At 41.9% G+C, this 25,941-nt stretch overlaps 2 protein-coding genes across 3 annotated transcripts in view; both read left to right on the forward strand.

Moving 5' to 3' along the window:
• Positions 1 to 650: 650 nt before the first annotated feature.
• Positions 651 to 7,896, forward strand: LOC135489197 (solute carrier family 22 member 7-like). Of its 2 annotated transcripts, XM_064774425.1 has the most exons (9): positions 651 to 1,140; positions 1,934 to 2,162; positions 2,849 to 3,044; positions 3,415 to 3,651; positions 4,196 to 4,330; positions 4,562 to 4,765; positions 5,317 to 5,389; positions 5,640 to 5,821; positions 6,236 to 7,896. In XM_064774425.1, exons 1-9 carry the CDS (start codon positions 724 to 726, stop codon positions 6,240 to 6,242), a joined length of 1,680 nt encoding a protein of 559 aa, XP_064630495.1. In that variant the 5' UTR covers positions 651 to 723; the 3' UTR covers positions 6,243 to 7,896. The 2 variants fall into 2 exon arrangements, with proteins under 2 accessions (XP_064630495.1, XP_064630496.1); XM_064774426.1 differs by lacking the exons at positions 5,640 to 5,821; positions 6,236 to 7,896 and having other exon boundaries at positions 4,562 to 4,782; positions 5,317 to 5,342.
• Positions 7,897 to 8,146: 250 nt separating this feature from the next.
• Positions 8,147 to 25,941, forward strand: part of LOC135489326 (terepressin/terephysin-like) — a 56,709-nt gene continuing 38,914 nt past the window's right edge. The window contains exon 1 of the mRNA XM_064774634.1: positions 8,147 to 8,582. The gene's annotated coding sequence lies outside the window, so the exon portion shown is untranslated. The remainder of the gene's footprint in view (positions 8,583 to 25,941) is intronic.

Here is a 25,941-nt window from a genome sequence, read left to right on the forward strand (position 1 = left end):
TGACGTCACGTTTTCCTGGCAATGCCTCTTGCCAGACCAGTCAAGCATTGGGAAAGCATCTTTAATTCAGACAACGTTAGAACAAGAAAAACGAATATGTTAATTTGCGAAAGTAAAAGCAGATTTCACCACTAACCAGTCAAATCGGAATAAGACGGCGCAAAATGTTCTCGCTTTCCTCCTGCTAAAAAAACTTGTTCCCGCACTCCTATTTTAATTTATGCCCAGGAATATGATATGATCTGTTTTCACCTGTTTGTAATTAAATGGTATTCATATAATGAAATCAATAGTAGTGTTCCTTCAACCACCAGCAAGAGTACACGATACAAAGCCACTCAACACTTCTTCTCCATGAACAGATCCCATCGTTCAACTAGTCTTCTCTCCCCAGGTGCCTCACGGACCTTCAGGTTCCCATACTCAAGACCAACTCTTACTATATCGCCCACAAAACAACCCTGGAGTCATGAATCCACAGGTGCTCCTGTGAAATCTCAGTTCTAGTTCAGCTTATTATCTTATCGATTTGGTTTGTCCCGATAAGATTTGACACAAATGACATGCCGAAATAAACGTGTCTCCCCTCTTACCTGAGATATTCATATATCTAAAAGTGACCGTCACCCAGATATCAGGTATAAGGCCGAAGTCAGTTAGAGGGTGGCCGTATGTCAAGATCAGTGAAGTCAGTTCCGGAGGATTATTTTTTAAATATCAAATATGGATACCGCGGACCAGGACACTGTTGACAAAGATTTATTAGACATGTCTGAAAAATCGGCAGTGGGTACGACGGTTCAATTTGAGGACATCTTCCACCACATCGGCGGACTGGGAAGAGCACAAATACTGATTTACTTATCTGCAGCAATTTTCGAGTGTACATGTTTCCAGACGATGTATTACTTCATATTTGAAAATGCCAATCCGGGGTACAGTTGTGTTGAGGTGATAAAAGACCCAGGGAACCTGACTGATGCAATTGGTCCAAGCGATGGAAATGACTTCAAAAACACTACCAAACTTCTACAGAATGGATCCTACTCCGGAAATGTTTCTTTCAATTCCTGCCCCTCAGCTCCCTTTGAGTGTAGCAATCTTACATTTGATACAAAGTACACCTCCATCGTTACTGAGGTTAGTATTATAGCTTCCGTTATACTGAGGTTAGTAAATCTTCCTGTATACAGCGCCGCCGTTACACTGAGGTTAGTAAATCTTCCTGTGTACAGCGCCGCCGTTATACTGAGGTTAGTAAATCTTCATGTGTACAGCGCCGCCGTTATACTGAGGTTAGTAAATCTTCATGTGCACAGCACCGCCGTTATACTGAGGTTAGTAAAATCTTCATGTGTACAGCCCCGCCGTTACACTGAGGTTAGTAAATCTTCCTGTGCACAGCCCCGCCGTTATACTGAGGTTAGTAAATCTTCATGTGCACAGCACCGCCGTTATACTGAGGTTAGTAAATCTTCATGTGCACAGCACCGCCGTTATACTGAGGTTAGTAAATCTTCATGTGCACAGCACCGCCGTTATACTGAGGTTAGTAAATCTTCCTGGGTACAGCACCGCCGTTATACTGAGGTTAGTAAATCTTCATGTGCACAGCACCGCCGTTATACTTAGGTTAGTAAATCTTCATGTGCACAGCACCGCCGTTATACTGAGGTTAGTAAATCTTCATGTGCACAGCACCGCCGTTATACTGAGGTTAGTAAATCTTCCTGGGTACAGCACCGCCGTTATACTGAGCATATAAAATTTCAAAAACTAAGGTCGTTTGAAATAAAATTATGTCGACATAAATCTTTTAATCTAACATTTTAACCATGTAACAAACTTCCGGTTGACTCTAGGGCCTAGCCTATCTTGTCCTTCAAACCACATAGCGCATGTATGTGCTTACAAATATTTCGTTTCTCTTCAGTGGACCCTCATCTGTGACCAAGCCAACATACCTCGTCTGATAACCAGTATGCTCTTCGTGGGAGTTCTAATCGGAGCATTTCTCGGGGGTGCTCTTGGGGATAGATTCGGCCGCAAGAGGGTGCTGCTAGTATTTTGGACTTGCATGATGGTGTCTCATGCACTGTTGAGTTTGATGACATCTTGGCAGTTGTATTTGTGCATCAGAATGGTGGGCGGGATATTCATAGGTGCGTGTGCTCTCATTTTTCACTTAACTTCTCTTTCCTTGATTCCTTCACTGTATTCAACTGGAATAGTGTACAAGCCGGAACAACAATTGCACGCCGCTTCGTTTCGGTTTCATTTCGTCTCACTCATTTACAGACGCTCATTTCCACCGGTTCATCTTTAAAGGCCTACGCCGTTCGTTGAAAATTTGAAATTTGTACTTGAATTTGAAAAATTCCAATTCCGTAAACGCGTATAGGTTTCAGCAAAGCCATTTCGTAGGCAGATATACAAACACTTTAAATACCAGGTTTCAGCAAATTCGTATGCATATGATAACTGCACTACGGGATTGTGCAGACTGCATTTCAATTTTCCTGGACTCCATTAACCAGTAATTACGAATAGCGTATCCCTTTCAGGTTCCCTTTTACTCCCTGTCACCAATGCCAATCCGGCAGTCCCTCAATATCGAGAGTGTCAAATACGTTTTACTTTCCCATGAAATTTCTAAGGATTTTTATGGAAACTGAAAAATGGCCCAGAAAAAAACGATTTTCTGTTGATAGAAGCTCTATTGGCGTAATCTAAGGGCTAGATGGTCACGATAATGAATTCTAAGGACAATATGAATCATTGCGTGATTAAATGAATCGTCCTTCATTCTAATTCGTTTGTGTCTCAGTTTACAACAGTTATTTTTCAGGCGGTACAGCAGTAATATCAAGTGTATTACCAATGGAGTACATATCATCGAAATACCGCACCCTAGCCGCAAACCGAGTCGGATGGCAGGTCGGAGGCTTTTTCCTGGCAATGTTGGCATATTGTATACGGAGCTGGCGCTACCTCGCGGTTGCTGCAGGACTGTTTTGGTTGCCAGCGCTGCCATTCATGATAATGTAGGTGACTTGCATGTACGATTCCTCTGAAAGACGAAACGAGTTTATATATTGTCTTCGTAACAATCATGTCCACGGCTTTCCTTGCCTCGCATGCCTTCCTCCACCAAGATGTATAATGGGTACCGGCCGGAAACGCTTAGGTGATAACTCTGATTGAGAAGCTCACCTGAGTTCTACTGAAAGGTTTCAGATTAAACCGAGGTTAAGTTCGAGTAACCGTTACCGTTGTTGATATCAGACTTATATAAAACCCAAAACTTTAAAACTTTTTCAAAGGTTCTCGAAATATACAGTTTCAGAATTTTGGCTTCACCACCTGTAGAAATACCTGCACATGTTTGATATTCTGCCTATCATTTCGCTGCAGTTTCCTCCCAGAAAGTGCCCGCTGGTTGGTTCAGAGAGGTCGAATAATAGAAGCGAAGTTGTGGATCGACAGGATAGCACGACTGAACGGGCGGCCGCCTTTCGATAGCGCCCAGCTCCTTGCCGCAATCGCCCAAGAGGAGGCATCTTCCAGGGACCTTGCGCAAAAATACACCTATATCGATTTGTTTAGAACCAAGAAATACGCAGGAATGACTGTCACAATGATGTTCGGATGGTTAGTACATTAAATAGTTTATGTTAATTGATAGGCCTATGATCTGCCAACAAGATGCTTCTACTATCGAAAATCCTGTTCACGCGTCAAAAAGTAAGCCAAAGTGATCGCCATGATGTTTCTTTGCTATCAAGTCGAGCTCCTCTAGCGGTCGAGTGGTAGATCTTCGCCGAGTTATGGGGCCAGCCTCTGTTGATTTCAATGTGATGTCGGAAATAGGACAAAGACTGACACCATTAGACAGACATTTTGTTTCCCGACAACAAGGCTCCACTACTAGAGCTGCTGGTCAGGAAAGAGCCTGAACATGCATTTCATTTTTTCCTAGGGGTCGACGGTACAAACATTATCGCTGTTTAGATTTATTTAGCGATGGTTGGATGCCGTGCACATACAATGCATGTGCATTCGCATCGTTGCCTGCCGAAGGATCACAAAAAGCAGATGGTCCCATTGCGCCATTCCAGCCCTAATCTGCAATGTAGTACATGTATTAACCAATCGAGCAGCCTGATGAAATCATCGAGTCTTTTCTATTTCGCAGGTTTTCGACTGCTCTCATCACCTACGGTGTGACGAGCAACCTAGCATCCTTTGCCGGCAATCTTTATCTCAAATTGACGATATTCGCCGTTCTAAAGCTTGGAACCCGATGGACAATTGTGTTCATGGCAAATATGTAAGTAAAATGGCGATAAAAGGTATCTCCTGTTCTTGTTGACATGTTATTTGGCGGACCCACTGTCCTACGCAACTCTCAAAAATGCCTCTCGGCAGTGGTACTCTTGTGATGAGTGAATTGATCACTACATTGAAATTCGATAGTTGGAAGAAAATATGGGTAGACGCATTACCTCAACATCCAATTTAAGAACAAGTAAGCATTGACAACTTTTTTTCAACTTTTCAGCATTGGACGCCGCAAGAGTTTCATTCTCTACATGTCGATTCCAGTCAGCTGCATGTTCGCCATCATGGCTCTCGACATTACCAATTACAACGAGTCGTACCAGATCGCCATAACAGCGCTGGCGCTGCTCAGTTACACTGGGCTAGACGGAGCTTGGGGGTTGCAGTTCATGTTCAGTACGGAGGCGTTCCCCACTGTTGTGAGGTGAGTCAGCATCAAAGGTTATTAAGCTCCCCGGTGGAGGCAACTATTAGGCCGCCAAGGGACTTCTGACACTATAGGTTATCTACAATATTATGCTTAATTATGGCTCAGATTTGCTGTTGCTAAGTGTTTCGATTCAGATGTTCAATTCCAACCCATAGGTCTTCTGAAGAACGTGCTAGACTGATTTCAGGCCGCTAAGAGACTTCTGCCACTAGGTTACCTACAATTATGGTTCAAACGTGCTGTACGTTGCTAAAGTTCTTCCATGCATATGTTCAATTCCAACCCATAGGTCTTCTGAAGAACGTGCTAGACTGATTTCAGGCCGCTAAGAGACTTCTGCCACTAGGTTACCTACAATTATGGTTCAAAGGTGCTGTACGTTGCTAAAGTTCTTCTATGCATATGTTCAATTCCAACACATAGGTTTTCTGAAGAACGTGATGGACTGATTTCATATAGTATCATCACGAGAAGGATGTTTCTGATCGTTATTTCTGTGACACCCTTTATTCATAAACGATTACTTTATGGCTTTTACCTTTCAGAACGATTTCAACTGGCGCTGGCAACGTTGCAGCTCGCGTTGGTGGAATTGTTGCACCACAAATTGGACTCTTGGTAAGATGGCATTGAAAATTGAAAATATATTTCCCTTTAATACTGATAATAATGCTTTACAACGGAATAAACTTATACCTTGGGCATAAAATTAAACATGGTAATTATCCTGATTTTTCTATAATGCTTATGTGAGCGACGTAACTATCAATACCGAACATGATCGAAACTTGGTCATCGCTTTTTAGAGTTATCAAGAATTGTATACTTTTAATGGTATCTACAATATCGCCTCTTTGGCTTTTTGCAGGCTTCTTACCACACCGCCATACCGTACGTAGTTTTCGGCTGTTTTGGACTCGCGGAAGCGATTCTGTTGTATGTTATCATGCCTGAAACGCGGGGTAAACCACTCATGGAGAGCATGCCACCGATTAGGGCGCGTCCACAAAACGGGAAGCGTCATAACAAGGAAGTGAACCGAACGGAATTGTAAGGACCAAAAAGCTAAGTTGTAATGTACCTGGGGCTACAACCTGGTATATATACTCTACTTAGAGCATTTGATATTTGTTAATAGTTTGACGATGTGGCCAATACGAATACCATACCAACAAGAATTAAATAACAAATATGACTGTCATGGAAGGAAAGACATCCTCAGGCAGTGATCTTGGATATAAGGAGCGTAGCCTCATACGCAATTTTCAACTGTTACCATCTTCAGGCCGCGGCTTTGTTATGGTTACTTGGTGTGAAAAGGCAGCGAGAGTGAGTTTTTCCAGAGAGGGGACTGCTACGCCAGTCATGTAGGTCACGGCATGTCCCTACGGTAGAGTTTTCTGGATAAAAAGTATCATTTCTGTTATGTGCTTTTAATTTCTGATGTATAATTGTACATTGTAGGTTATAGGTCTCTACTTAACCATTTCTTCTGCCGTCGTGTATTCAGTAGGGAGGGGCACTATTTCCAGAGGGACATACAAGACTGCTACACCGGCTAACATTCTGGTCAGGACTGAGCATCCTGTGTGGACTATTGCACAAAAAGTAGTTCTTCAGCACATTCTGCGTAAAATCAATACACCTACCACTGCACAGCAACATTCAAAACCAAAGGAGCGGAAGCATTTTAGACATCACCCATATTTTATTTTAAAAGTATTGTAACGGCATACCACCTTTAAGTAATGTAACGGCATATCGCCTTTGAGTAATTCTGATGTCAGTGCCATCCCGCCATTTTGTTTCCCGATGTTTGATGTAAGTCAAATCAGACCAGATTTAAAGGAAAGAGTATAGCCTAGAACAGAGGTATGTTGAGAAAAAATATGTAGAGAATATCCAAGTGGCGTAATTTGCCCGCAGAACTTTGATAAATGCTATAAAAATGTCCGAATGACAGCGGACTGCTGATGTAAACGTTGAGACAAGTCTTTATGACGCAATTTCTGCTACGCCCGATATTTTGGGGGCACTGTAGTTTAGAATTTTGGCCACGATGGGTGATATGAATAAAGACTAGCAAATGCTTTTACTCCGGTTTTGTACAGGAAGGCCTAGTGTAAATGTACATGGAGATTTAGATAAAAGCATTTGCTAGTCTTTATTCATATCACCCATTGTTTCAGGTTCGATAGTTGGAGAAGGAAATATGCCTCCTTTGTAGCCTTTTTGAAGGCTGGTTTGAGAGCACTTTTGATTGTATTTTATACTTGGAAGTGCGGACCATGTGCTTTTCCTCTTGGTACTGTTGGATGTTAACAGATGGCCGCACCTCATTGTGTTGTTGGTAAAGTGTCATTCTCATTCTAGTGTCCTTCTCCTGGGAGTTGCATCTTTTCTTCTCGTGTAATCGTATAACCACATTGAGTTAACAAATTTTCGTTTTAATATATGTATTGAAACGAAAATTTGTCGAACCGCAGGCAGTATTTTTATGCTCTGCTGGTCATCTTAGAACTAGGAATCAGTTTTCGCCCCACTTGGCACAGGGAAGCAACATCAGAGAACAATACCCAGCGCGCTAGCATCTAAATCTTAAAACTTCTGAACGACGAGTCAGCCGCGGGCGGGATTTCTTTCAAGCAATTGAATAACATAGTTAACTCAATGTGGCTATACGATTCTCAATGCGATTAAGAATGCCAACGCGGTAGTTAGCTGTGAAAGAGAACGTGGTTACACTGTCCTTCACAGCAAGAACTTCCTGTAAAAATGTTTAATGAGGGAAAATTACTTTCCCTGGAACCGAACCTCTTATTTACTCAATACCGGGTAACGAGAACGTTGCAATTTGCATCATGTATCCTGTGCATCAACACTCTTCATCTAGTGTAAGAGAAAGCACATTCTGTAGATCTACTTTAATACGAACAGTTAAAAAAGGGAAAATGACAAGTGTTTTTTTCTAAATCAGTCCCCTGTCTGGTGAATTATTCAAAGACTGCCCGACTCGGACAGAATATATAGGACTTATTTGACAATTGTAACTAACAGAATTTTTTCATACCAAACAATTGGTTTGACCACTTTCATATTCAGATCCGTTGAACACTCAAACTACATCCGATATTAGTTATTAAATGGTAGTGTTTTGCTAAACATACCGTAGCTCATTGGTAAATTTAGTTATACATGTAGGTTGATGTTTTTTCCAAATTTTGTTTCAGCTCTCAGATAGTACAGATAGTATGCGTAAGACCTTTCCCGCCACGTGAGTGCACGCCGAGATCCGAATTCACGTCGGTAATTTTTCAAGCGTTTACGTGTTTCCAGCGTGTACCTCGCACCTTCGCTTACCAAGAAGCAAAGCAGAGTGACAGGTGGTGAGAAGTGACGTCAAAGAATCGACGTTCACGTTGCAATCATTCGGACCCCGTTTACGTTGCAATAAGCTCGTCATCATTCGGAGTGATTTTGCGCTTACATATTTTGCCGCACACGCCTCTCATCCCACGCTGAACTTTGCGCATATCGACGGGTTTATATAAATTGTGAGAGACGAAATCATCGCCCTTTACAGATATATCACCTGAGCGAGATATTGGTAACAGCATTATTTAGGAACGCCCGGATCTTTTTTGCACGTGACATCGCTGTGACGGACCCGGGACGAGGGAGGAACCAATATCTAAAAAATATCAAAGATAACTTAAGAGGCTCGTCAACTTTTTAAGTTTGTCATTGATCGGCAACTTGATGTTATAGGATAGTTAAACGAAAGTGCTTAATAGGGATTGTCAAAAGAAAGGTAGGCAGGCCATTTTAATTTCATTTTATCATTGTTTGTTCGTCTGCATAATAGGTGTCATTTTTGTCATGATAAACAAGATATCATGGCAGAAGAAGTACCAAAGGACTAATTCCAGATTCCAGATTCCTGATTTTTGAAGCGTTGTTTTAATTTAATATGCCATTTTTGTATTTAACATTTTGCCACCGCGGTTTCCCGCTGTATTGCCATCCTTGTGTTTTAAAAAGGGTGTACACGTGTTTTATATGTTTTCAAGAAAAGCTAAGAAGGCAGCCATTATTTAGCACTTTGGCAATGTCACAAAAGGGTTCACCAATTTTATTTTTTACCTTTTTTCAGGTAAGCTAGCATTTATATTAGTGTGTGTGGGTTTGATTAGCTTATGGTACGAGTCCACTACAAAGAATTTTGAAATTTCAGAAAACTACTGAAATCAGAGATCTTCAAAACCAGATTTTGATGCATATACTTGTTAAGTGGTAAACCTTACAATATGTTGATAGTAATGTCTCGATCAGCCTGACAAAAAAAACCTTGTCTCTCCGGTAAGTTCTACGCTTACACAATCCCCACAACATGTCACATGAAATATAGACAACCTTCTTGGATCTTGGATTTGTTATTCCCGCAATTTAAAAGTCGAATAGGGTGGTTAAACAGAAGTGTTGAGCGTGAAACAAGTAACAGATTGGGTAGGCAACTTCTTGGGTAAGCAACTTCTTGGGTAGGCAACTTCTTGGGTAGGCAACTTCTTGGGTAGGCAACTTCTTGGGTAGGCAACTTCTTGGGTAGGCAACTTCTTGGGTAGGCAACTTCTTGGGTAGGCAACTTCTTGGATAGGCAACTTCTTGGGTAGGCAACTTCTTGGGTAGGCAACTTCTTGGGTAGGCAACTTCTTGGGTAGGCAACTTCTTGGGTAGGCAACTTCTTGGGTAGGCAACTTCTTGGGTAGGCAACTTCTTGGGTAGGCAACTTCTTTGGTAGGCAACTTCTTGGGTAGGCAACTTCCTGGGTAGGCAACTTCTTGAGAAGTAAGAAAATTGGCCTGGAAGGTAACTTGGCTTCTTATATTTGATTTCGTCATCATTTCTTATTGAATTTTTTGTCATTGTTTTTCATGTATGTTAGCGAGAGCCCAAAAGGGAGAAAACTAAAGATCTATATTGCATTATTTCAAAAAGTGAAAACTCATGTCGAGGTGATGTGTACTTTAAATTGAATAATTGGAAAAATCATTTTTGTAAAAGCTAAGGTTATTTTTGGAGCTTGCTCGTAATATCGAAACGTGACCTGTTTGCCATGTTGCTTAGCTGTCAAAAGTGTTTGATTTTCCCGTGTTTCATAACATGCTGATTAATTGAGTCCTCTAGCTGCACTCGATACCGCTCAATTTTCGCGGACGTTTTTATTTTTGCGTCTTTCGCGAGCAATCTACATGCAGATAGGCGAAATAACAAAATCGCGAAGATGTTAATTTTTTTATTAGGAAAATTGAATATTTCTTCGTCGTCTGCAAAAATAAAAATTGTAACTTTTAGAAATTTTAGATTTTTATCGCGAATCGCAAAATTACAGAATGGCGAAAAAATAGCGGTTTACAGTACAGTAAAATGCAATCAAGGAAACATAACACTTGGCTGTCGGAATCACTCGTCATCTCTATATCACAATTAGAAAATTGTAAACCGTCAAATTTTCGAGAGATTTTATTTTTGCGGATATCGCAAATGACCTCAATGCGCGAAAAGAAAAATCGGAAAATGTATTTGTTTTTATTGGAAAACCAGCGAAATTTCGAAACCTGTCAAAAAAGAAAAATCGTGAAATCGTGAAGTGTTTTAATTTTTTGGCAAATCGCTGTGGGAAAATTAAGTGGTTTACTGTAATGTGCTTCCAAGATGGAAAGTATACACGTCAGGTAGCTGAACCCGAGTATTCAGTGGTATACACCTTTCCAGAAATGGGGCGCTGAGTGTCCGAAATAGTGATGTCATGAGGGGAAACTAGGCCTTATGGTGGAGGGACAAATGAGATAGTCATGGTTGACCAACACACTTGAATGCCTTTAATGACGGACATGGGGGAAAAAGTTAGTTCCAATGCAAGCCACCAATTTCGGGAAGCATGTATAATACAAGTATCTCGCGGCTGGAAATTTCTGGGCTATTTTATGGCATGCTGCACTATGTTTTTATGAAAGTGTTCGAAGTGAGTTGGTTAAGTTACTTGTCGTAATTTCTAAAAGGTGTTATATCACTTTATTTCACTTTCATAAGATCAGACACTTCCTCTTGACCAGTAATCTTTGAGTTGTGTTGGGATCGACTCCCAGCGCCAGTTAGGGTAGAACACAACGACAAAGCAACACCGATATCCAATCCAACGCAACTTTAATGTGAGACAAAATAAGCACACGACCAACCAGTCGTCGGGCTGAACTTAGAGTGGCCTAACATACATACATGTACATGCATACACAAATAGTATTAGGGCAATTACAACAATACATAAAAGGGTGTTATTAACAACAATACCACAATTACTGGCGCAACCTCTTTTTCTTTTAGAAAGATGATAGTGAGAGTCCAATATATTCACGAATGATCATGAGAATGAGGTTTGAATTAGAAATGGCCGTAAAACTGCGTTTGCTTTCGATCACGGCAGGAGCGTCGCAGAGGTTGAGGGTCAGTGGACGCGGATATGCATGGTTCATTTTGGGTCGAAGGCTCGGCTATTTCCAGAGGAATCTCGGGAACGGGCGGTGGCGGTGGCGTCTGTATTGGCTCTGGGAGTTCGGATAAGGCACGTTCCGTCGCAGGTACGCACACGGTCACGTCGGAGTCGTCGTCGTCATCGTCATCTGTCGAGTACTTATAGTTTTTAGTGTCTAGAACTACCTGGCTTGGTACCCTATAACACTCAGTTTTCTTGACCCGGTAAGATGCATTTCGCAGTTGAGAACCAACAAGCTTTCTGATATTGCACCAATTGTTGTCTAGTGACGTCAAGATGTAACGATCACGAGATGCAGACTTGTTACGATCGGCGTAGAGGTACACGATGTCGCCGACTTCCCAATCCTGTATTGAACCAGTGTCGGAGGTGCGCGTGTTCGGAGCTTTTGACTTTTCGCTATGTGGGTGATTGTCTTTGCGCTTACTGTGTTGATTTCGGATCAAAGACTCGTCAGACATATTCAGCTGTCTGTTCGTGAACTGGTCACGTTGTAGCATCATTTCACGTGCGGAGAGGCCTCTTGAGCGGACGCGAGCATTTAGGGTTGCAGAGGCAATGGCTAGGGTCTTCGCGGAGATGCACCCACCTGTGGGGTCAGTTTTTAGCAACTCCAACTCTAATTCCTGGACAGCTTTTTCGGCTACCGGGTTTTTGTTGACGTTCTTTACTCTACCAACTTCGATCGCGATTTTGAGTTCTGATAGCTGTTTGTCGCTGACTAAAGCTTTGAAGCCTGGCGCCGGGTCAACGCGAATTACAGCGTTAGGACCATCTAAGGGTCTAATATCAACACATAGGCGGATGAGACCATCGCGGAGTGATTCATGGCGCTCATCTTCGATAAGGGTTGACGTAGTGTATGACGTCACACACTCTCTGAGGACAAGGATGAACTGCCTGTTGCGCCTGATCACATCTGCAGCGAATGATACACCGACGGTGTCTGGCGGATCACAAGTACTTTGTTCCGCAAACAAATGTGGGGTTTTCAAAAGCGATGCGCATTTGTGACAAGACTGAGCGACCTTTTCAATGGACTTGTCGAGATCCAAGGCGAAGAAGTAGCGGTGGGTAACCGACTTCAGCTGATTGGTTGACGGATGGTCAAGCCTAACATGGAGAGCTGTCAGTAAGCCATCTAGTACCTGACGGGGAACGACTATTCGTTCACGCGTTGGGATGAGTGGTTCGTTCTGGGGTACAACCAAAAGACCGTCTTTTGCAATCGTCGCAGCGTTGAGGTAACGTTTCACGTCCTTACTGTTAGTTACCTTTTTGGAAGGGCGTGTACCTTGCTTCAGGTGCGCATGTGTGCGTCTTAAATCTGCGCACTCAGACTGGATCGATAGCCATGTCGACCTGCTGGTAAACGGGAGCTTGTGAATGCCGGACACAATGTCGGATACGTTTACAGGTACGCGTCGAACGACTGAGTCCTCGGTTTGATTTACGAAACTGCAGATTTGGCAACCTTGCTCATCACATGGTGGGGCATTGCGGCTTGCAAAATCCGACTGCAGTATGGAAGAGCCCGATACATGGCGTATAGATACCTGGTATCTACTCGCTGTTGACAGGAATGTGGTGACTCTAGGACTAGCAGAAAACTCACCGCGGCAGAGTTTCTCAAATGCTTGTACGCATGGTTTACTGTCTGTCAAGACACAAGTGTTTTCTGTGGCTTGGATTATATAAGGACTAAAATGTTTGACAGCTGCTGCGATTGACAAAGCTTCGACCTCGCACGGTAGCCAAGTAGCTTGTCTGTCTCGTAGTTTTGCGCTAAAGAAACCGGCTAGGTGTACCTTGTCTGACCGAGTGACGTAGAGTGTAGCGCCTAGACCAGGTTTTCTAAATGCGCCGTCTGTTACGATCCACAGAGTGTCACTTGGACGAGGTAGCGTGATAATGCGATTTGTTCCAAGTGTTTTCTGAGCGCTTTTGAAGGCTTCACACAGTTCGTCAGACCAAACAATTTTCTCTTTGGACTCGCGACCGGCGGTAGCTTGGTCTAATAGAGTGAGTACATCGGAACATCTCGGGATAACGCGGGCAAGTACCTTATAGGCGCCAATGAAAGACCTTAGGTCCTTCACTTTCTCTGGGAGATTGCAATTCGAGAGGGTTGCGATGCGATGGGGGCTAGCTTGGAGGGTACCCAGAGACCAGATCCATCCAAGGATGGTTGTACTCTTAGGAGCGATAATCGTTTTCGGGGCTGAAAGTGCGAGACGATTGATATGCAGGACGTGTAGGAACTTCTTGAAGTTAAGGAGGAGCTCCTCTGGGGTGTCTCCACCGATGTAGAGGTCATCGGCTATTTTAGCTACGATGCCTTCTTGAATGAGGTGTCCTACAACGCGAGACATTAGTTCCTCAAGTGCTGTTTCAGAGCCGGGCATGCCCATCGCCGATCGAGTGTAGACACGAACGCCGCGGAATGGGGTACAAACACCACAGTATTTCATAGACTCTTGGGAGAGGGGAATCTGATAAAACGCGCTGGTGAGATCTGTAGTGATTACGTACTTCCACTTCGCGATCTGGCGCAAGGTTGAGTCCACGTCGGGCATTAGGGAGGGCTGGGGTTTGCTGTAGCGTCCCACGTCAGTAAAAGCGGTGACGAGCCGAAATCCGCCTTTGGATTTCTTTACCAAGAACGATGGGTTTAGATATTCCACGTTCACGCCTACGTCTTCAGGGCGTTTGAATACGCCTTGGTGTTCTAGGGTGTCGAACTTCTCTTGAAGTTCGAGTAATTGGTTACGCGCGTACTGAGGGAGGCGACCCTTTCTCTGTGGGGGCTGTACCGGGCCCATGTTAACCTTAGCCTCGAACGGACCGGAAGCTCCGTTGTAACCTTTGAAGTTTGGGTCGAATACGCTGTCATATTCGTCTAGGGTCGAGCGGAATTTGGTGGCTATGTCGGGGGGTAGGATGTTATCAGGGTCAAGACTTACTGTAGCGGAGTGTTTTGAAGAGTCAGACTTAGCCCGTATCAGGGGTGTCTTTGTGCATCGCGTCGGCGCAGGATCTGTTTCCGGCACGAAGACGGGGCGAATCTGGCATATATGTTCGTTGCGTTTTAGGACAACGGGTTCGCTAGTAGTGTTAGGGATGCGGATTTTTCCTGCGATACTTGGTATCACGGCTGGACTAGGCCAAGTTTCTGTTGCGAGTCTGGCGTCTACCTTGGGTTCCAGAGCGAATTCCGAATCGGGGGGAATGTCGACCGGGGTGTCTATTTCAAGGAAGTCACCGGGCCAAATCGTGACAGATTGGTCTGGAGCGCGGATTACGCATGAGCGAATTGCATGACGACCAGATGGTTCGGGTAGTGAGCCGTAGATGTACTTGGAGCCGTCGCCAAGTCGGACCTCGCGTTTTGCAGGTCGGACGGAAACGTCATTATGTTCCATGAACGGGGTACCTGCAAGGATATCTACATCAAGGTTTTCAATGACAAGACCTTCAAAAAATAATGGTTGATCGTCTCTGGTAAATGTCAGCCTAGTTTCCCCAATGACTTTCAAAGGGGATGACCCGTCAGCTTGGTGGGCAGACTGTGAGCTTTTACGGATGTCTACGCCAAGTCTTTTAGAAGATGGCAAGCTGATGAGGTTCCCTGTTGCGCCAGTATCAATAGTGATGCGGGCGCCATGGTGTTCATAGAAACAGTTTATGTAGGGTGACTGACGCACCTGGATTCTTTGGGCTGATGGGTTAAAGTCACAGCTACTCGGACCTTGAATGTCACTACTGCAATCAAAACTGGACACCTGAGGTTCCTGAGTAGTTGTGTCATAATCGGCATTGTCATTGTCAAGGATACTTAGTATCTGTCTTGCTCTTACCATGTAGCGGCGATCCTTTTCGGGGAGAAACTTGCACTCGCTTAGGAAGTGTCCCTGATCACTGCGACCCGCCTGTTTGCAAAGAGGACAAGACTTATCCCCTCTGCCGTCGAACTTTCTGCCTGATCTCCCTTGAGGGCGAAACGAATTGGTTTTAGGAACGGATTGGTGTGATGCTGCGGCACGCATCACTTTAGCACTTTCGTTCGTACGTATTTCGTCCAGTAGAGAATCGAGGGCTTGGGAGATCTCCGGTTTTAACGATGATAGGGTCCTCGATCTTAGCTCGGTCCCGTAACGTTGTTTAACGAGTTTGGGTAACTCCGGGTTGATGAGTCTGAGCCACGTAAGTACTACCATATTCTCGAGAGAAGGTGAGAGCTCTTCATCTTCAGTCATGACAGACCCGTGGTGAGATAAGCCGTTCGCTTTTAGTAGATTGTCCTCGACGAAGGCCGCGAGCCGTTGGTATAGGTCCTCTGGTCTTTCGTCAGGCCCTAGTTGAAAGTCGGCCAGATCAAGGAAATGGCCACCCGTTGTCTGGAATCCAAAGTGTAATCGGATAGTTTGCCAAATGAGATCGGTGGATGTGGAGTTCTTCACTATAGTATTCCGGGAAATAATTGGACAGAAGTTCGCTATTTGACCTAACATTAGTTCTAACATGGACACCTTTTGTTGGGCAGTCCAACTGGAACCTTCAGGTACGGTTGCTGGGTCATCCTTGAACCCGCGAACCGGTTCAGTCTTGGTTTTCTTGCCCCAAGTCATACCATCCACCAGAAATTGGGCAAAGTTTGCATCAAGGGATAGGGTGTACACTAAGTTCTGTTTCCAGTTCTCGAACGAACTTATCGTCTCGTTTTTGGTCAAGCACCACTGTTTCGGCGCGCGTTGCATGATGTAATTGGAAATTCGGATCACTTGATATGTACGAATCCGGTGAAGATACGGTGCACGTTAGCACTGTGCCGTGTTTTGCGATTGTCCTACCGCCGTTAGAGTATCGTTCACTCGTAGGTACGGTTTTTGGGTTCGAAGGAACCGCTGCCACCACGCCAGTTAGGGTAGAACACAACGACAAAGCAACACCGATATCCAATCCAACGCAACTTTAATGTGAGACAAAATAAGCACACGACCAACCAGTCGTCGGGCTGAACTTAGAGTGGCCTAACATACATACATGTACATGCATACACAAATAGTATTAGGGCAATTACAACAATACATAAAAGGGTGTTATTAACAACAATACCACAATTACTGGCGCAGAGATTGATGGCACTTGGGATTGGGGAGAGCATGAAGCTACAGGACAAATTTGGAGGGAAGTAAAAAGTTCTAATGTTGTGTAACTGGCGCTGAGAAAGATTGGTTTTAAATTGGCAGAAAAACGCGTTCGTCGTGGATGGGCTTCAACTGAATGAGGTGCGCTTTTAACTTCTTTGGTGCAAGGGAAACCTTTCAAACGGCCTTCCCAATGCATCGTAAGGTACGATGGACCCACCGTCTACGTTTGAAATCTGTTGTTGCGCAAGCTATATGGGCAGAGCAAATTATTGCTTGTCACAGGTTAATAGCACTTAAGTTCCGCCAAGCGTAGACTGGAGTCCCAACTCAATTCCCGACAGCGATAATTCTGTATTCGTTTCTTGAAAAACATAATCACGTCTTTATATCTCAAGTGTCTCATCATCGGAAAATGGCGAACGTTTCTTTGACATGGATAGGAATGTGACATGGGCTACACTTCCTTAAGTGTGGAATCCAGAAACGAACCCTTCCGAGGAACACCAACAAAACGTGCTGGTATGCAGAGCATGTATTGTACACCTCTTCTTTCAAAGTTCTCATTGTCAATGTTTCGCCTTACTGCTGGTAAAGCATTAAGAAAATCTACAAAATGAAGAGTTTTTTCAAGAACTGGAGTCTGATGAATAAATGGAAAAAAAACTGATATATTCATATATATAAATATGTGTACTTCCTGAAAAAAAGCACGTGTTCACGTTCAAACCTTGCATTTACTGGGAAAGGTTCCTATTGATACCTCTTAGATTATAACTTGATTGACAACCACACGCCAAGATCTTAATCTCTTATAAGTCGCTTCCAAACGTTGCTTTTTTGCTTTGTCGCCGAGCAAAATGATGTTTTGCGACTTGCATTTTTATTTTTTTCTGTTACTGTACTAAATTTTAAAATTGTACATGATTCATGTACCATGCTCGAAAATCATCGTCATGGCGTTAACATACACAACGACGTCTCCTACTGCACGTCATCTCAGAGGAATTTGATGAAATGTCGGCCACAGGTCTCGCATATAGTATAAACTAACAAATAGCACTTCAAAAGGTCGTTAGTGGACACTACAGGTGTCTATTGATACTTATCATTTGATTGACACGTCAGGTTCGTGTGATGAGAATGTATTATTGGCTTAAACATGTCAGATTGTGTTCTGATTAATGGGCTTATGGCAGTGTTAGTGTAGTTTTGCACGCTACGATTGCCAATGACGTTCCGAACTACTAAAATGGCAAAGGTGTATACGTGAAATTAGCAGTAATTATCTCTATCTGGTCACAAATTACCTGCAAGCCATAAACTTTCTTTTTTTAAACAGACGCCATGATGAAGCTATTTGAAGAAAAAAACGTTGCGAGACCAAACGCCAATGTACTCGTATTCCAGCTAAACCTTATTCTTGGTTAAGGGAATTCCCTTTCGATGTATTATTGTACCCCCTTTGCTCTTATCAAGTTAAAAGCATTTTTATTAACTGTGTAGGTGCTATAGATATTCTGTAGCCTAGCTGGTTAGCACCTCCGCCGCGGCCACCACAACGAGCTTCTCGAATCCTTATTGCATTTTTTTCACGGCGTTCGCGTTGACACTTTCTTCTGCATCACGAAATTGTTTCAATAATAAAATTTGAGGAAGCGGTCGATAATACGTTTACGTCGAGAGGAAAATCGAATCGGGTTGAGTTAATTTAGCATCGTGCAGAAAACAGTGATTTTATTAGATCGTTTGGGTCAGAAGGAGTTTTATCCTCGATTGAAAAATAATACCGATCACTTTTTTTGATGAGAGGTGTGGGCTATTTTCAGCCAAACGCCGAGGCTCACGATCGAGGCTCCGAGCATCTCGTATACCTGAGTTCCGGGTCCCTCGACCCCGTGTCTTGGAGCAAGCGTACTCTTGTTTTAAAAAAACAATTACGTTCTTAATTACAATGTAGCTTTGAAAACATATGGAAGAAGTTTCACATCAAAACCTCTATCCGATAGGTCGCAGTAAGCAAAACTTGGTATATCGTCTATACTTGCCGTCTTCATTATTCGCTGTTAAAAGTCCTGAAAAGACCAGTAGTACAAATACAGTCGCTATACAAGAAGTCCATCTGAGGAAATGTTTTAAAACAAAAACCGCTCTTGACAGCTTCATTCCTCTCCCAACAGTTCTGTCAGTGATCGAGGCAATCTTCCCAGAACTTTTTCAGAGTTCTAATAAACTTTGCGTCTAACCCAACAACAAACTCAGTTGTTCAAATCGAAGACAACACTAATCCCCTTCTTTATTTACAGAACTGAATCCTCGTGATTTGTACCAACATTTCTTGTCATTTGCACCTAATGATCACCATTATCAGCTTTTCAAATATTAGAACGAAAGCCACAATTTTCTGTAAATCATTTCCTCAGTTCATTGTCATTTATAACTTCCCAAGTTCAAATTTTCCAGACCAATTGGATATCTTTTTTCGGTAATAACTTACATGTACCGGTATACCAATTCATAAGAACAGATTTTAAAGTCACTGAGTGGTCGAAAAAAATTAGTAGCGAAAGATTATTACCTGGTTGATCAAGGCTCCCAAAGACATTTCCACGTTCGCCTTGAATGATGGAAACAGAATAAAGAAAATTGTCGTCGTCTTACTTGCTCATCCATGCTCTGAAAGAAATTTCAATAAAAGATTGCTAGTGACGATGTGGCATTGCCATTTAAGGTAAATTATTTCAATTATGCTCTGATTTTTAATAATCTACTAGGCCTACAAACGAGAGTGTACATCCCCCATTTTCCCAGTATGTTGGTATTTTTAAGGACAAATAGCTATTAACGCTTGGGATGATGCATGATTTGTAAATATAGGTGTATTGTCTACAGACACAACGTTTTGAATAACATTTTCAAATAATTACTATGTACTCGCTCATAAGTAAAGTCGTGCAGCTTCAACAAGCACAAATATCACCAACCTTGCCCGCTGCGTACCGGGTGCAAATGTTTGACTGGCTGAATCACTATTTTCAACGTGTTCCACAGGGATGACAATAATTGTACAGTATAATGCGATGCCTAACAAAGTCATTACAAGAGTAGCATTCGGGACTAAATTTTCATTTTCGTGTCATTATTGTCAATAATACTGTGTCGAGATCCAATAGTGAATTTATTTTCTCTCGTATTCTCGGTTTAAATTCGTCGCCACTTCAGCGTGGTTTACTGACAGATAGAACCCTGACGGGAAATGCTTAAATGGGGGAGTATCGAATGGCCAAAAAGAACCTTAGGCGGGAGTCAGTTCTATTTTCATAAGTCAGCGGCAGCGCAGTGAGAGTCGGCCTCATGATCAGGAGGTCGTGGGTTCGACTCCAGGCCGAGTCACTGCTTAGTTCCCCTACTGGTCGAGTTCAATTGAGCGCCTTGTGGTTGCTCCTTGAAACCCCTGATTGATTTCTGTGGAGACCGGGGTAATAATATGATATCCCAAAGCGCTTTGAGCGAGAACTATAGTGTGACGGAATTGCGCTATATAAAAGACTCATTATTATATTATTATTAAGTCTGAATAGTTTTTAAAATGACCCAATAGAGCCGATGGCGCAGTACTCCACAGAGTGAACTTCTTCGTTAACTTTTTTAGTGTTTTTTGGCTTGACGGATTTTCTGTCAAGGCGCCAGTCCTTTTGTATTTTATTTAAGACGACGTGTATTTTTGTCATTCATCAGAAAGGAAACATGTGAAAGAGTTGCATACATATGTATAGAATATGTAAAAAAGAAGATCGACTTCTATAGCAATTTGTCTATTGTTCACTTCGAGTGCATTTAAACTTATTTTCATATCCTCGAACATTTCCGCGAATGATGTTACATGTTCTAAAGGAACTCTTCATACTCTTTAGTAACATGTAGATGTACCCAGGTGCTATTCGTCTTGCTCAATTCATAATGTGACGAAGTAAACCTTATTCCAAAGATTTCAGGAGAAAGCTAGTTTCTGTATATGTCAATGCACAATGTATTTCTTCAGCGCTGGAAAGTTGATTGGTTATTGGATAAAAATGTATGATATTCCATGTAAATTGACAACGTTAAGCAAAGTTGAAATGCATTGAAAATAACAATCTTATAGAAACTTCGAGAATTCGGGAATTCCATTTCCTCCATATATTTCTAAACTGGTATCATAGGCACATCAACTTTCGTGACCTCTTTCTACATGAAATATTAAGTCATTGAATCTCTGTGGCTTTAAACGATGGAGAAAAACAAACGAAAAAAACAAAACGTCGGCGGACTAGATTGAAATATTCGAAAGGCTAAACTTCCAATATCTGTACTATACTTTAGCATTTTTGAACAGGAGTAAGGACGACCTTTAATAACAATGATTTCTTAAAAGACCCTTTGTTGTTCCCTTTTAACTTTTTTTTCGAATTGCCTAATGCCAATTGCGTGCTTCAGATGTTTAAAGACTAAAAGCTTTTGTTTCATTTTGGAAAAGTATGATATTCGTCCGATATTTCATTTGATTATATCGTGTGTAGCGTACTCCATACACAACGACACATCCCCGGGAATCCAAGTTCACATCAAATTAAATCGATGCTGCTGGAGTTTCTGTAATTTCTGTAAGTTTCCTGATCAATAACAAGCGAAAAAAAACACAATGAAATTGAGTTATTCGTACAACTACCGGAACTAAATTGGCCCTTAAATCAATGTAAATGCAGTTATTTAGAATCCTCTCAACACTAGTAGTATGGCATATTGAAAGAGTTACTGACGGACCAGTCGTAGAAACGGAAGTTATTTTGTAGAGGGTGTAATCAATTACCTCTTTTTTGTTAAATGGTGATGGATGAAGAAAAGTTGTTTTGACACGTCGCCTTTCTCTCTGCAAGATGGCGATTTCTTACCTGAAACCCTTTTAAAGTAACACTCAGATGATATGTCATATGTGACCGCCTGTGTAATTCATCTTTCAATAATATTATTGACCATGTACATTTGTAGGTGGAAAGGTAGCACTGTATTTCCATTTATAAACTTGAACCACCAAGTTGAAATTGGCTATAGCTACATGTAGGTTACCAAAACGCGCAAGAAACCGATTTCATTTATTATTGATCTGAGGGAGTGTATCATTACAATGTGTGGTACGGTAGTCGCCTGTCGTCAAAGTAACTGTAGGCGGGTCACAGCCATATCAAAACCATAGAGGCGCAGAATATCTGTGATTCTGTTTTCAATAGGGTAGGAATTAGTCAGATACAGTGATTTGATGCCACGTAAAGACAAAAGTTCCATTTATAGTACATGTACACTGTTTCTACCGTCAGAGTTGCAATTGGCAAAGGGAGTATGTAGCCTAGGTAAGTCCTTTGAAAGAAAACGAGATGGGGAAAGACTATCAACAGACACTGTTCTATGTATAACCAGCAATATGAAACTTGCAGTTTGTAAGTCGTCGTATCTGTTTAGGTTAGGTTCGAGTTATAAGAGGTTGTCACTTTTCAAAATATATCTAAAGGTATTGTCAACCAAAGAAAGAAGTTTTTTGAATGAAACTTTATTCAGATTGTTTCGAAAAAAAAAACCTACGTAAAAGCTACATTTCCTATTTTTCCCTTCCCGCTTTCTTCCATAAGCTTAAAGCGTTCAACAGCACCTCTTAGAAATACAGGTTTTGAGCCTTTCGATACCAAAATATGTGTCGAGGTTGGCGAATGAAAAGCCCCTGAGGGTCTTAACCTTCTAAAAAAACATTAAAAACTAAGGGTCTGAATTTAACCTTTACGGGAGCATACATGTATTTGTATTGGCTGAAAAACACTTAAAGGTTTTCAAAAGCTCATCAAAGACCTTTATTTCTAATTTCAGTACAACATAAAAGTACTTATATTTTCCATTTGAGCTCATCACAGAATTGATATAAGCAAATAAGGATAAGGTGACTATTACTGCATTGAGAAAAACAATCGTCCTTTCTATTTCTATTGTATGGCCATCCTTTGGGAAGCCAGTTTTCCTATCGTGGTATCAAATACTGTATCATCAACTGGTACAATGATGAAAGCATGGCTTCCCATGAGTGTCTTCTTCGAAATTCCACAGTTGAAGGAATATCAAATATATATATGCAGATGAATACGATTGGTATAGGGAAGTAATTTGAAGAGTTACACGAGACAGTTTGAAAATACTTCTCCCATCCATACAATTGAAATGAAATTGGCCTTGTGTACCTAGTATAGTTTGAGAAGGAAAATAAGTCATAGTGGGAGAACGGACTTATATGATATATGATATTTTATGATCTCGAGTAAAAAAATGTATGTTTATGTAGCGGGCAACAGCAATTCTATGTAACTAAACTTACCCTTACTATCGCCCACATAACAGAAGTGTTCAGAAATATGCTCAACTTTTTATAAAACGACTATCCGACTGTAGAAATCAGTTAAGGCAGTTGCAATAGTCGATTTCCCCCGGGCCTTGGGTGACTCATTCGTGCGTGAAAATCGCCCCCTCTGTAATGTGCTGTCAACTTAATTGACAATGGGTAGCCGTCTACCATAAATTTATCAACATTGTAATCATGCACCTATAACCTGCACTTAACACAAGGTCAAACAAAAGGAACACCACAACAATTCTGAGATTAATATCGGTTTGTTATCTGCTCAAGGTGTCTCCTAATCCATCCAGTATTAAGATCTATTTAGTTCATCATCCTAATTTCCTAATGTGAAAAGCGAGGTTGTTTACGACACCAGAGTCAGTAAGCCACGTTACCTTAATACAGCCATCCTGATTTGGGCATAAAAAGTAAATTATCTGATTAGGATCGTATGAAGGGTGGGTGATAAATACCACGTTGACCATATTATTGCAACAATGTGGTTTATTGCGTCATTAGGTATTACGATCATGTTGGGGTTGTACTAGTATTAGGAATTTATTGGACATTCGGGTGCTAAAGTTACCTTTATTGGGTCCGGGTCGATCCATTTCCTGCATGTATCAAAGCTTTCCTTGGAGCTCTGCAGTAGATAATGACAAGCGGTATCAAAATTACGATGCGCTACATGTATGTGAAATGCATGCACGTAGAAAGCCTCCACATCAGCGCAATTGTCATCAGCGTTCTTGTACATTGCACACTGTCCTTCGAATGAGATTTAAAACCGAGGCTCCTTGTATCTGGTGGCTATGCCAGGGCAGATTAAAGACCCCACCAAGTGAGAAACATGAGTAGTTTGCGTGGACTCCCCCTCTTTGGCCGAAGGGCCTGCACAATAGTCAACATGTTGACTGCGTCCCAGTAAATGAAAGAAAGAAAGAAAGAGTAAACTTTATTTCTTGTATGCTATCTGTTTTGTAAACTTACCATACAAGATAATCTTGTTTATGGTTCAGAACGGTAAAAATGCTGTTCTGCGTATGCCCTTGGGAACACCAACATCATGATCAACAGCAAAACAGTATTGTCTGTGACAACCCACATTAAATGTACAGTGTGTGTGCATATTGCACACACGTTAGTGCATATTGCACACACGTTATTCTGTGATTTCCTCAGTGCAAAAATAAGGCGCAATGTGCAATGTAAACTGTACATGTACATACGTAGAACGATACGTCAAGACAATTTTTTCAGTGCAATACATGTACATACACTCCAATTGAGAGTGCAGATACAAGATTTTGCTATATGCCAGCTGTTTCGAAAACAAGAAAAAAATATCGACAACGTGCTTCGTGGAGTTTGAACTGTTCTGCTACGCTGCATCGAAACTTTACACCAAGTACAAGCCGTGTTTGAAAATGCCGACGAAGCTTCATGTAGATTGGTAAAAGGTCACGGATCTAAGTTGTGTCTATTTTTATTTACACTGCTTCGCTTGAAAACTGAAAATACAAGGGTGTAGCTGTTTGACAGTCTCTGTACCTGACTGGCGAAGGTGCGGGTTGTGGGAGATGTATGGTGGTTATCACTTTACGATTTCATAGCATCGCAAGCTATAGTCATCTTTATAATATTGCGTATTTTTTCCTTCAAAAGAACAAATAATGTTGAAATGTGGTTCATCGCAAAATTCAGTCAATTATCAAGATTTGATTTCACTTAATGCTATCATTGGTCCAAACTTCTTCTTATCTGTGATAATCCAGTTGATACAGGTTTCGCGATCCGTACGACGCACTAAGAACAATATGTATCATGGACTTTCGATACTGAGGGTAGAGGTCCGTGGAAGCATGATCGAAGGTCTTGGCAATGTTGTCATTAAGTCCGTCGTCTGTTAATTCATTTTGTTACGCGACAGTCGTTGTAAATCATCTTTTGTACTAAGGTGGAGGATAAATCAGGTAAATTTCAAAACGAAATCTTGGATGAAATAATTGCATACTTCGTACTTTGTAATTCGTAGCTTTTCGTTAAGGTATGCCTATTGTAGCTTCAGTGCAATTGCGCGGCGCTATCACCGCTGTCGCATGCTTTGGCATTTGTTCATTGATCGTACAGGTGGGGTTTCTCACTGCCGTCAAAGCGAGGTGTCATTTGTATCGACGTGATTGAAGACAGACTTTTCCAAATTTAGACAAGTTTTTATTGCTTTTTTAATCAAAGTCAAGAATATATTGGAAAAACAGACTTGCTGTCATCAGTCTTGGGCAATAATGTATCGCACTTCTTGTGACTAATTACTGTGAGCAGATTATTCGCAGAGATAGATATTGAGTACAATCAACCTCGGGCTAATTCGGGCATATTGAAGGGATAATCCGCTTTGTCCGCAGACTGCGTATGGTAATATAATGCTGCAGGGACATCTACTCGGACTAAGGAAACAAAAACTGGTAACTTGTGCCGAGAGAGTAAAGAAAAACTTATACCATTTAATTATCTCACTAACCGATATCCTTATGTTGAAGTTGAAAAGGGGTCTTTTTGAATGGTCCTTTTTGATCCTCTTTGGGAAGCCTTTTACCTTTTTTCTCAGTCTTGTATCGACTACCCGAGGTTCTTTTTGGGAATTCTAAAGTATGAAATCGATTTCCCTTAGCGGCAATTATGATACTGGTCATTTTGATAAACTTTGAGAGCAAGGCAATAGATCCACGAAGCATCAGAGCAACTCGACTGAACAAAAATGGTTATGTTGACATTTATCAGACAATTGATGACAAGAAGTCGGCAAACCTCCACAAAGGCCTTCCTATTGAAAAAGACACGCCTTAGAAATGCATCGCATTGTTCTATCTCCCAATCCTACAATACCTTCGCGATCCCATATCGCTTAGATCGCGCGACAATGCTATTGAGGTAGCTCAGAAGTCTTACAAGTATATTTTCCATGAAGCAAAACGCTTTCAAGTTTCGACAGAGAGCTTTGAGAAGCGCACCTCCTCATGGCATCCCCGAACACAATTGACTACAATTGTGTCAATTG

This window comes from Lineus longissimus, chromosome 6 (assembly GCF_910592395.1).
Source record: "Lineus longissimus chromosome 6, tnLinLong1.2, whole genome shotgun sequence".
NCBI lineage: Eukaryota > Metazoa > Nemertea > Pilidiophora > Heteronemertea > Lineidae > Lineus > Lineus longissimus.

Bases quoted from the DNA above. Each gene is read 5' to 3' on its own strand.
- LOC135489197 (XM_064774425.1), top strand. From the start codon at position 724: ATGGATACCGCGGACCAGGACACTGTTGACAAAGATTTATTAGACATG. The intron at 2,163-2,848 runs GTGCGTGTGCTC...GTTATTTTTCAG, and splicing joins GGTGGGCGGGATATTCATAG to GCGGTACAGCAGTAATATCA. The intron at 4,766-5,316 runs GTGAGTCAGCAT...TTTACCTTTCAG, and splicing joins GCGTTCCCCACTGTTGTGAG to AACGATTTCAACTGGCGCTG.